The 13,161-nt window shown below is 37.0% G+C and overlaps 1 protein-coding gene across 2 annotated transcripts in view; it reads right to left on the reverse strand.

Annotated features, from left to right (window-relative positions):
• The window catches only part of trit1 (tRNA isopentenyltransferase 1), a 70,494-nt gene that overhangs the window by 24,389 nt on the left and 32,944 nt on the right, over positions 1-13,161 (reverse strand). For both annotated transcript variants that reach the window (NM_001044774.2, XM_087294412.1), the window contains exons 3-6: positions 12,152-12,250; positions 9,746-9,900; positions 7,480-7,622; positions 7,282-7,393 (exon numbers count right to left, since the gene is read on the reverse strand). In NM_001044774.2, the coding sequence (NP_001038239.2) occupies positions 7,282-7,393; positions 7,480-7,622; positions 9,746-9,900; positions 12,152-12,250 (509 nt within the window). The remainder of the gene's footprint in view (positions 1-7,281; positions 7,394-7,479; positions 7,623-9,745; positions 9,901-12,151; positions 12,251-13,161) is intronic.

Below are 13,161 nucleotides of genomic sequence, written 5' to 3' on the forward strand. Positions count from 1 at the left end.
CAAACGCTGAGATCCGGATTCGCTTATAGTCTTCTCTTAATAAAGACGCGGCTCTAGTTGCTGGTGATTGTCCTGTCTCTACAGATTTGGTAAGTGTGCGACCAGTGCTCTTTGTTTATTCAGTTTGTTCGTATCGAACTAAGTTAACTATTGCACTGAGTGTAAACATGTTAGTACCACAACCAAACTTTAACCTCGTGTAGGGTTTTTACCGCATTTAGTGACCGGAATAACACACGCGGCTTTCTGACGCTACCTGCCGTGTGCATCTAAGTTTCCGGGAAATGCGGAGGGTTTTTTTCTCTCATTCGCCGTGCGGTATCAAACATTGCATAAAAAATACATGCTTAGAGCAGATCCTCGAATCAAACATCTTGTTTGTCTCGAGGGGCATGAATGAATTCCCTGAATCAAAGAACCAAACTGCAGTTAAAGTCCAACATTTAATAATTTGGCAAATAATTCGACTACAGATGTCCATGTAGGTTAAACACCATCACTTTCTCCTGTGTGTGTATTTTGACTCTGAAACTCGCGCGTGCCCAAATAGACACTCCCACACCCTCCCACTTTAGTTCCTCCGACAATCCCCCCTAAACAGAGCTGGACACGTCCACTTTTCTGACTTTTTCCAAAGTAGAGGTGTGAAAACACCCAGCTGAAACGAGGGGGTTTCATGGCTCTTTAAAGAAAAAGAGAGAGAAAATTTTTAAGAGTTTACGGCCATTTCAACTTTTTTGGCTAGAAAAAAAAAAAAAAAAAAAAGTTTTTTCAAGTTTCTCTTCCAAGTTTACCACATTTTATGAATACCACTATTCTATAGTTATAAAAAATATTCTAACAAATAAGTCACCAACAGCAATAAATAATACACAAGGTAAAATACATAAATAATACTAATAATAATGATACTAAGATAAAAATCTAAAACAGTTTAAGGTTTATTTTTGATAAAAATTTTACAATTTTAGTAGGATTCACAATAAAAAAATATTTATTTTAAAGTCTGTCCAGATAAAAATCGCTGATAATATTAAACTTAGGGCATTCCACAACAATATGTTTGACAGTTTAGTTTCTTTTGTAATATTGAAATTCTGGTGGTTCTTCTCCTTTAAGTAAATGTTTGTGTGAGTCTCGTGTGACCAATGCAGCATCTTCTATAAACAATCTCATCGTATCTTGAAGTAAAAAAAATAAATGAGATTTTCTTCCTATTTGTGACTGGATTTAAAACGTTTATTTTCTGTGCATTGATCCCATTCTGTTTGCCATTTGTTAAGTATTGTTCAATATGAAAGAAAAAATATTAAATGCTTGTTGTAATCATAACTCTAAAATGCGATATGATCTATTAAATTATGTGTGAGCTTTCAGTTTCACTTTCACTGCCGATTGGACCCATGTCATGGCCGCAGCACTTTAAAAAAAAAAAAGAGAAAAAAAATTTCACGAGTACATCCTCTAGCAGTTGTAAACAAACAGTGCGTCAGCACGTGTGTTATTTTGCAGCCGCAAATACATCATTACATTAAGATTTACACCTTATAAATATAGTATGTGACACTTGCTTTACGCTTCTCTCCTGACCTTAAAAATATAATTGGCTGAATCGTAGAAAAGATGAATTAAGATTGTGTGTTGGGCTGAATCAAGATCACAATCTTTTTTTGATTAACTGTGCAGCCCTATTAAATTAAAAATAATAATAATAATAACTAGCAACATATGAACAAACAAAACATCATGCACATTTACTAATGTTTAAAATGTATGAATTAGGTCAAAAACCAGTACATTTTATTGAAAGCGCAGTGCATTATCCTGAATGGCTGGTATTTACACGCTTATGTTATGTCTGGTGTAGACAGTCAAATAGCTTGTCGATAAAAACTAGTCATGTTGTGTGTTGTTAGGACACTCTGCATGGCAGGTCCAAAACTCAACCCAGTACTTAAAACGCATGTCCAATGAAGTGGCCAGTGAGTAAAAGATCACACAGACATCCATTTCATCCAGACTCGAAAGATGAAATCACATCCACGGTTGAAAAGGACTCAATTTTAGATGGAAACGCGGTCACTGGGTGCATTAGAAGACCAGCCCCTGGGGGTAAAAAATGAGTCGCCATACAACTCAGAAAACTGAAAGAGAGATCAACCGGTCACAGGGACACAGACGAGGGGAGGGGGGTTTATTGACAGGACAGTGCGAGATAGAGCGAGTGGCAATGGAAAGGAGAGACAGGCCGAATCTGACCTTGCTGCCTTGTGACTGCTCTCTGAGTAAGGTGAGAGGGTTGGCGGAAGGGCGGTAGATGCAGACATAAAGAAGAGGAACTGGGGGGAGGAAGACAGTGGGATGACGTGAGGAAAAAGGAGAAAAGCGCTTGTGTGGCAACTTTGAGGACGAAGACGTCTGAGAGGGGAGGTGAGGGGAGTGATCGGCTGGATGAAGCACTGGGCGGTCGGCCATCAATCAGTAAAAGCCACACCCAGAGCGGCCAAACCCCAGACACTGCTGTGTCATCAACATCCACACACACATCCACACACACACACACACACACCGCAGTGCGGTCCATCCGCCAATAGCCCAGCACAACAGAGCATGTGAAAGCTCTAACGATCAATAATTAATCACCTTATTAAACAAATATTGTTAGTGGATCGATAAATACAGACTAACGCAAATGACGGCATCACGGGTTTGCTGATGTTCTGATTAGTTCAAGATTAAATGATTACAGCATGATCTGTTGGACCATATATCTAAAGTCTGATTGCCAAATTCACTGACAGGCACTGCTCCACTGTGTGACTGTAAACCAGCAATCAGTAGTGTCTTGGTGGATTCTGTGCGATTACTAGTGTTTTGTGGGTTGCATGGGGATTTTTTCAGTAGTTGACAGGCTGTCATATAGGTTTGCCAGGGGGTTTCTATTTAGTTGCTAGGCTACTAATAGGTGTTGCAAGGGTATTTTTATGTAACTGATATTCTTAGCTGACCACCAATAAATCTGCGGTGGTAGCCAGATTGAAACACACCTTTTACTCACGGGCACATGCTACATGCTACAAAAAAGTGATTAACAATTTTTAAAGACTGTTAAAACTAATTGTTAAAAATTCCACTATTTGTTTAACTTTTATTCTATTAAGGAGCCATGTGCAGGCACTGACATGTAAAATCTGCTGCTGACATTTTGTACAGTATTGCCAAAGCATGTTAGAAATGTATAAAATATGTACTATATCAACATCAAATAAAAAAAAAAATAAAAAAAATAAATATATATATATATATATATATATATATATATACACACACACACACACACACACACGCACACGCACGCACACACACGCACACACACAGCACAGCATATAGGATATAAATGACAAAGGAATAAAAACATTTATGGAATAATAATCTCAAAAAAGTATAATGATTACAAGAATAAAAATTTACTGAAACTGCAATTCATTGACTCGCTTTTGGGGGCTGGCTCCTGGAAATCCAGATATTCTCTGACTGCAGTGCTAAACTGGCCAGTTTCACAGTGCGCATGATTAATGGTGTGGCCACTTGAGTGACAGATCTTGCTGCTCGCCACCTCAGCTGATTCCGGCTGATTAGTCGCTGAACTCAGTTTTATGCCTGGATTTTATAAACAGTCTTGCATTTACTAACACAGACTGTATTTGAAGTATTTGGAAGTACTTTTCCTCCTATAAAAAAAGTCATAAGAACAATGCTTAGTGGCTTAATGTAATACAACAGTGCTTGTTAAGACTAAACACTATTGATATATTATTCAATCAAGTACATGTGGTCAGAACACAAATGAGGGGCAGGTAATGAAATATTAATGGTTTCTCCAAAAGAAAAGCCTGCCTAACAGAATGCTAGCAGGCGTTAGTAGCTCCACTGATGCTCCGCCTCTTTGCCCTTATTTGGTCATCCCCAGTGGGTGCGATGACGTGTGAACAAACGTGCGACAGCTGGCCACAAATACTTGTAGATACATTTGCGCTCTTCAGAAACCTACTGGCTACGTGATGGATACTATGTCCATATCTTTTACAGTCTATGGTTTACATGTAATTTCATCCCGAGTAAACAGAAAAGTTTATCAGATTCATTTAGATCAAATAATTAATTATATGTTTCTCTCTCCAAGCGAAAGTAAATCAGGCATAAAATATAAATGATGAGAACTTAGAAAGCAAAACCAAAAGCTGAATCCTGGACAGTTTAGAAGATTTAGAAACCCCTGAAGGACATAAATAAAATAAAAAATAAAAATAAAAATGTAAACAAAAATTATTTACTTTCACTTGTATCTGATTTGTTCTATGTTAGTGGGTATATTTGATGGATCAAATTCTCAACTGAATTTTGGTTGGATTTTTTTTATGGTCACAAGTGAGTTTCAACTTAAAAAAGTTAAGTGCAATAGTCAACCTCCAAATATCTGTAATATTATGGAACTTGTATAAGACTTTATTATGTCCTCAAACTAGAGCCCATGCTATGTTTAATCAGTTTTACTACTCACAGAAAAAAAAAAAAACTTCATAAGAAACATAATAGAGTTATCCTGAAAACCCACACAATTTGAGGTGCCATTGACGTCAGTATGGGTTTACAATGTAGGAAATGTTATGTCTCGAAGTTTAAAACAAGCAGCAAAGATAATAGAAATGTTGGCATGCTCTACAGATATGTTCACATGGCCTTGGTTGCCTTTGATGAACTATGAAATGTTTAGTTCAAAAACAATTTGCATGACGAGACCTTTATAAATATGAACTGAATAGCTAATGCACCTTTAATAAGTTTAAAGCTAATGTCATCATGTTCACATTAAATGTTATGCAGCAGTAAGTCTGGATTAGTATCCTTCAAACTATGCATACTTTTGTAACATCATGTACTCTAAAATTACTTAATTCCTTGAGACTGTCATAGTGACTTTGCTAAAAATCAGCTTGAATTACATCAGATATTGAAAACGTTTCACCTGTCAAAACCCTGGATTTCCACCACCATTACTTCACAAAAACTCTCTCCAGACAGGAACAGCAAGTGCTAAACCTGCTAGAACTTGTTAAATTCAAAGGTCTGACATGCAGAACAGGTTCAGCCAGCAAACTTTGCTTTCTTGTATAGCTTTGACAGTTGAAGAAAAGAAAAGACAGCTGTGCAGCTATTGTGTCACGCAGTCATGTTTCACATGCTTCATTGAGAGGTAATACAAGAATTATGAACACAAAACAAATCTGACCCATTTTCATATTCCAAATAGAGGATCCTTAACTACAGAAGTGCCCAAAAGACAGGGTGACTGATATTGTACACTAGAAAAATGACATTATAGACACTCGTCAATCCATGCAAGCAACACTAAATTACAACCCATTTTGAAATGCAAAATTTATTTGGTAAATATTAGCTACGTCAATCAGCACGTTTACATAGACACCAATACTCTGTTTTAATATGATTAAAACAATACTCCGACTAAGAGTCTTCCATGTAAACTGCGATTTAATTATCTTTATCAAACTAAAGTCATAATTCAACTAAACAGAAATCAAATTAGGTTGTGGAGTATTCCTATTTTAGTCGCATTATTGAAGTGCTGTACAGACAGTTGCCGTTTTGTAGTACTTTTCGCTTTATCTTTTTGCAGTTGAGCAAAATTAAAAACGAAAAGCACAAAATCACATATGTTGTGATGACGAAGACAAACTGTTGTTGCGTAAATTGGAGGAGTAGACTAGTGTCGAATGGTGACAATGACGTTAATCGAGCTAGGTACTATAACGTTTATAAGGGGAACATGAAAGGAACACTCACTAAGCAACTCATGTAAACACCTTAATCATATTACTGTCTTCAGAGTAAGGCAAATAATTTGATTAGGGATGCAAAATATATGAGTGGCCATATCGTTATCGGCCGATAAATTATATTTGTAATGTTATTGATCCGATATCAAAATTAGGCAGATAAATTTAAGGTTACGTAATTGTACAGAACAGCCTGCCTCGTGCATTCTCAAAGTTGGGTTGGGAGCTGGGTCTATTCTAAAGTCAGCTATGATGACTTTAACCTTGATATTTTAGCGCGGATATGTACCTAACCGGTGAGCTGTCTGACAAAATAGTGCTCGTCTGAATCAAATCAGCAGGATGCCTGACTTTAACTGCAGTTCGGCAGTTTTACTTTTACTCATGAACATTTCATTCATGCCCCCATGACAAACTGGGATATTAGACGCAAATTCGGATTAAGGACTGGTGAGAGTAATGCGCCACCTGGCTTGAGAAACCCGTACTCAAAGACTTATTATTTGGGTAGCACACATATTATATTCTGAATGTCTTCGGCAAAAAAATTAATCCAGATAAAAATAAAATAATAATCTATGCCCACCTATAGTTATTATCAACATGTTGCTTGCCATGTGTTGATGTAAGATTGTATTAAGTTTTATCAGCATAGAACAAAATTTCAACTCAAAAATTTGACTCAAAAGTCATCAAACTTTGTATCAAAATTTGACTCAGAGGATAAATCTGACTTCGCTTCGCGTGCACACGCATCACACAGGGCCTTCAGTTAAAGTTTGAAACTTACAACGGTTTATCATAAACCTTTTACCGTTCATTTTACCACAATTGACAGCAAGAAAAAACATAGAAGCATTGTCTAATTGACAATCAGCACCTACATGTGTTTAAAAGAATCTAAAATGGGCCAAATCTGGCCGAATCTGTATTTAACTGTCAAAACACCTTTCAAAACAAGTTAATATAATTAATCAGGAACATTTGAGCTGGTCTCAGTTCTTCAGTTCTTTCATTTTATTTAAACAATATTTAACTTTGTTAATTAAATCCCATTTTGTTATTTAGCCAATTGTTTATATGCAACAGTCAATATACATGTTGATTTACTATGCAAAGAAAAGGAAATAAGTTCTTTTTGGCATACTGATTTACGTGAAATAATGAATAAAGGTCTATATAATCACCTTGCAACTTTGAGCTTTTTGCTTTGAGTAAACCATTCTAAGATCAGTTAAAACTTTTATGAAATTGTTTTTAAAACAAAATATAAAATATAACAATTTGAAAAATAAATTTTTTTCAGCTATAGTATATCGGCTAAGAGTTTTCGGTTTTTGATATCGGCTAAAAAACCTATATCGGTGCATCCCTAATTATAACCATATTTTGAAATGTTCAATAATACAGCAAAGAGATCTACCTGCTCTCTTTGATCATCTTCTCATTGAAGCGCAGGTGAAAATCTTTAAGCTCATCAATCAGCCCAAGTGACAACATCTGATCCACACGCTTGTCCAATCTCTCATCCAGAACTAAAGGTGAGTATAAAGAAGAAAATTAAATAAGAACACCCAAGACATGTTACAAAATTGCTCTATAATATTTGGCAGCTAGTGACCATTTGTTTTGCCGTTCAGCCAGAAGATGCAAGGATCCTGGAACCGCAAGGGACCCCCAAGACAATCTCCTCCATCCTGTCCTCGCTGCTCCTCCAAAAGTCGACTATGTGGAACTCCGGTGTCCATATACACCTGCAGACTCCTGTCAATAAATTATCCAATCAATTGGCCATCTACACGGAATCAAAATGGCAAATGATTTCAATTAAAATGACAATGCCTTTCTCAAACACACAAAAACTTTCCGCATACCAAATAACCTCTCACGTGAACGAATTATTTTGAAAGAGCACACCACATACCAAACAAGAACATGATGAACCGCAAACAACAACAAGTAAGTTCTGTCACGCTAAAGAGAAAGTGCTTGGGAATTTATCGAGCTTGTTTCTTTAAAGGCAGCTGATATCAGGAGACATCAGCACTCTGAATGGTGGGAGAGGAGCTCAGCAATACTGCAGACGCAGTGGCACACAGGTTGGCATCAATTAACCAAGTACACAGTGCTCACAAGAGGTGCTAATCGGCCCCCTGATACCAATCAAACACCATTTGAAGCATGTGAAAATGTGTAACACACTTGGAAGCCACAGCAGCTCTCCCACACAGGTGGAAAAATAGATGCAGCCCAAAAAAAGCTAAATTTTATGATGGCAAGACAGTATTCAAGTTCCCTTCAACTCTGCTGTAAGAAAGTGTGAGAGGCAAACCTAAATAGCATTTACTGATAGAGAAATAAATGATAAAGTAGTAAACAGGGTGAGGTGGTAAAGGATCTGGGCTGCTATTCAAAGAGGTTGTGGGTTCAAGTGCCGTGAACTACCACTACTGCGCTCTTAAGGTATTTGACTTGATGGCCATAATTTAAAAATGTCAGAATGAGTTCTACAAACTTACATGCAAAGTCAAGACTATATTCTAGATGTTTCATGACACATGAAAAACACATTATATAATTTGGCATTGTACGATGTCTAATGTGAAACATCGCGATGGACGATGTCATCGTCGTTGTAGGGAAATTATTTATGAATAATTAATTAATTCATAACAAATTAATTATTTATAGCATTTCGTTTCAACTACCTGACCTGCATGGTCTTTGTTTTAGCCATAACTAAATCATAAATAAAGATAAGTTACACACAAATTACCACGTCATTCACTTTTTCCGTGGGACTCTGGCATAAATAGGTAGAATGATCTGTCGATATAATGGCAGGGTGGAAGATTGCAATGCTGGCTCATGATTGCGATGTCTATCGCATGTCTACATTAGCTGGTTCAGGTGTTTAATTGGGGTTGAAGCTAAAATCTGCTGTATGCGACAGACTGGAAACGCAGGCTCATGCGACAGGTTTCGCAGTTTGCTGTGTTTCAAAGTTCAAGCTTGCTGAACTCTGACCTGCGAAATCGCATCATGTGAGTGCGTGAGACCAATCGAAGATCAAAACATGACCTTTCTTTATACAGATATAAAATATGGACCAATCGCTTGCTTTTTTTAATGTCTAATCATCGTTTAATCCTGACCCTTTACGCAGAGCCATAGACAGAATTTTACATGCTCAAACTCTAGTGTGACCATGGCAAAAGTTATGAGAACAGTGCATGTGATGCAAAAACCAATGCAGACTTTGGGCTTTGTATCAAGATCCAACCTAAATCAAACTTACTCGTAGGGCAGGAAGTGCACAGAATTGTTAAATAGATTTGTTCAGCTCAAAGCAAATAATAAAAAAATAAATAAAGAAAAAGAAACTCACACTGCCATTTAAATCCAAAGCAAATAAATAGTGTATGTTTGAGCATTACATCCTTTTTAAGGTGACAGTGTGTTCCCTGTCCTGCTTTAGATTTGTTCAGATGTCTGTGGTCCATGTAACTTTGAAGCACACAAATCTATTTAGCTTTATCTTCCTCTTATATGGTATACATCAAGGTTTAGATAGAAGCATCCATACTCTTTTCCAAATAAACCCTATTAGGTCACACCAGAGATTGTTTTAATCAAATTTTTTTCTGTAAATAAGATTGCTATTACACCTATACTAATCAGAGATCATGAAATTCAACAATACAGCAAAAACATTAGCTAAATACAAATGTGGGTAGGATACAACTCGATCATTGAATCTCAATTACTGTTTTTTAGAATCATTGGAAGTCAAAATAGAAATCAAAATTGCTAACAGCTCTAGTTAGAAGCTTTTCTGTCCTATAATGCTTTGTCTCAATGCTTTGCTTTATCACAAAAGTAAATACCTTGCAATCTTTCGTGAATCATGAGGGTGCAATATGGCGGCCATGTCAGGATCCACCTCCTTTAACCGTCTGTGAAGTTCAGGACCACCCAGTTTTTCTAGCCCCGCTCTTGAATCAGCACCTACACCTTTTTCTGGCTCTGTGTCACTCCCTTGCTGAGTTTCAGACAGAGGAGGACTCGATTAGATCATCTCTGCCAATAGATGCACAAAATTCTTCTTAATATCACTAAAACTTACTAGCCATTTCAAAATAAGCTGCCTCATTTACTACTACCAAGGGAGCACCGTAAACATTAAAGAATATCAAAATTCAGAATGCTTCCCATGTAGGCAGTCCACTAGGTTTTAAAAAAAGAGAAATGGGGTATTTACACGCAGGCTTTAAACTTCAGTAACTGCTACGCCATTACAAAAATCACAATGTTTAAGATCTGATTTCTTCAAAAATCAGTGATCTTCACAGCCTGATTGATTTACCATATAAAGTGGGTATCAGCGCTACATTAAATTCCATTTTTTCCATGCCATGCCTTTAAAAAAAAAAATAAAATAAAAAAAGGAAATTTATTTTACCCAGTATTTTACTACTGACAGTGCTAGTGGTTACGCGATGCAGTAGTCAGCAAGCAAATATTTTTAATTTTAATCACTTTTTATATGGATGGATGGATGGATAACCAGCCGCACGAGCATCGCCAACAAAGAGCATGTGTTTGTATGCATGGAAATGTATTATCCATCCTGTTAAAGTTGATTTAATTAAAATTCCTGAAACACACCACCTCTTGCACTTAACTGTGCTTACACACCGTAAGTGACGAGAACAAAGCAGCCAGTAGTGATTTATTTTCAATGGAAGCTGGTGGCGATAAGCAGTGAGCAGCACATCTTCGCCAGGTGGGCGTCGAGGGGAGTTGAAATCAAGTCAACTTTATGGTAATCAGCAATGACCTGCTTCAGCGGCAAGAAATCGGAATGTAGAAGTCCACTATTTGAGAGGAGTTCAGAGAACACAGCCCCGAGAACTTCGGTTCTGATCACACTTGTTACAAAGATTTTGATCATAGGGGCTTTGATTATTTGATTATTATTATTTTTTTTATTATTATTCCAACTAGATCTTCCATAGTTAAATGAATCTGATAAAAAGTGTAAACTATTTTTACACTTGAAAGCATGTTTTTATGCGGGAATGAAACTGATTTGCTGATATGCTGCAACGGCTCCTTTAAATTCAAGATCAATGTAGTGAGTTCTAACACGCTCGCCAACAAAGCTGTGAAGGCAGACAGCATTGTCGCCAGGCTGACCAGAGTGAACTTTGATTCTCTCACCACCTTCGGTGTGAACGCACAAGGTAACGAAGAGGGAGATTTGTTAATGGATGAATCTCCATTAAGAACGACTCATGTAAACCATCAATATCCCTTCGTCTCAACTGCATATCCATAATTTCTGATCTAAATGGTATATAACATTTGTAGCATTCAATAATTCAGGGTGGAAAGTATGCACATTGAGGCACAGGCACTGTTTTATTATAATCTTATGTTACTTCAAAAACTAGCCGTTACTTCACTTAGCTGACAATAATAAAAGTTTCTGGCACTGCTGCGTCTTGTCATGTTTCATTTACATTGTTTGCTGATTTTAATAAGCATAACTAGCATAAGGCTAGAATTTAGTGCAAGTTGGTGCTACTTTGCCTTATGCCCCATTCATACAGGGCTTCAGCGTAAACGCTTCCAATTTACTTTGGAGGCATACCAATGTAAGTGCCAGCCAATCAGATCACTTTATGCAAATACCCCGGCTCAGATAGTGGCTGATTGTGGACTTACTTCATTGGCTGACGCTGCTATGATGATCGCGTCGGCCCCAACTTCAGAGACGCCCTCCATTAGCACTGAACCCCCATGTGAATCGGATGTTACGGTCAGGGCAGTAAGTGACTGTATTATCATCAATAAAAATACTTTAGCGGAAAAGTCTGTATAAAATAAATCTTTCCTATAAAACGTTATGCCTTTATGGTTAATTTTCTTTGTTTGACATACTACACCCATATTCAGGAGAAAGTCCAGCATCTTCAGATGGGCGTTAGTCTTGACTAGTGCGGTTGAATGACAATTGTGCTGAGAGCACTGTACAAACATGGAGGCGGTATTGATGATATATATAGTGAATATATATTTATGTATATATTTGGTTTTACGATTGAAGAACTAAATGAACGCTAAACGAAGTCTATTAATCTAATTATATTTTAACTACATTACAACATCAATGCTGTAAAAGAAACCTTATGAAATGGAAAACAGTCACGTTTATTATTGGCTGAAAGACACTAGCTGTGCATATACCCCATTGATTAAACACAAGAAACACTAAAATCAACATTTACCCCAGTGTCGATGAGCACTTTCCATAAAATGGACTCAATGTAGTAGTTTGTGCCTCCAACAATGATAGGGAGCTTCTTCCGATGATGCATGTCTTCTATGTAGCACATTAAGGAAGTCAGACATCTCCCAGACAATAAATAAATTTTTCAAATAAACATCCTTTGACGCCACACAGTTACAAGCAGTGCATAAATTATGCACAAAGATCATACGTGAGCAACCACAATAGGTCGGACGGCAAAGTGCACCACTGCTTGAAATGCAATATCATACTCTCAGATCTATAGCTACATCAACAATAATGTCCAGGCTTGGTGCCATGAGAGGGCAGTTGGTTCAACATGGCTGCCGGGTCTCTGTTAAAGACTGTAATAAATGGCATCTCCAAGGAGCAATTTGATAACTGCTTCAATACGTGAAAACGCATCAGCACTCCCACTCACTCGAGACGGTCAAACACACACTCTCAGACACACTTCCAGGTCACATGCATCAAAATCAAAGTAGCCCGGCAGCACAAAGAAACTCATCCACCCCACCCACATCGCTGTGATCCTTGGGGATGGAGGTGGAGAAAATGAAAAAAGGAGGAGAGAAAAAAATGAGACAGAGGAACAGATTGCAAGAGATGCAAGTACTTAAAGATCTCTAAATGGACAAGATTGAATATAACTCTACATTATTTCTTTTCATATCTTCATACTTTTGGACCTGGAATATACCGAAATTACAATATTTGGTTTTTCTGTGTGGTTTTATATTGTGAAAATAACTTTAATTTTTGCCAGAATAGATATGTTTGTAAAAACTGAATCGTTATAGATTGTGTAGATTTAATTTGGGAGTGAACTTAAAAATTATTTTAAAAAGAAACCTTTTTGGAGCTTATTTTTAAAAAAAAACTCAAGTGTAATGAATACATATTTTAAGATAACGAGAAAAAAAAATACTACTGTAATGCATTTTAGGGTTGTCATGATACTGTAATGCATTTTAGGGTTGTCATGAT

This window comes from Danio rerio, chromosome 19 (genome assembly GCF_052040795.2).
Source record: "Danio rerio strain M-AB ecotype USA chromosome 19, GRCz13ab, whole genome shotgun sequence".
NCBI lineage: Eukaryota > Metazoa > Chordata > Actinopteri > Cypriniformes > Danionidae > Danio > Danio rerio.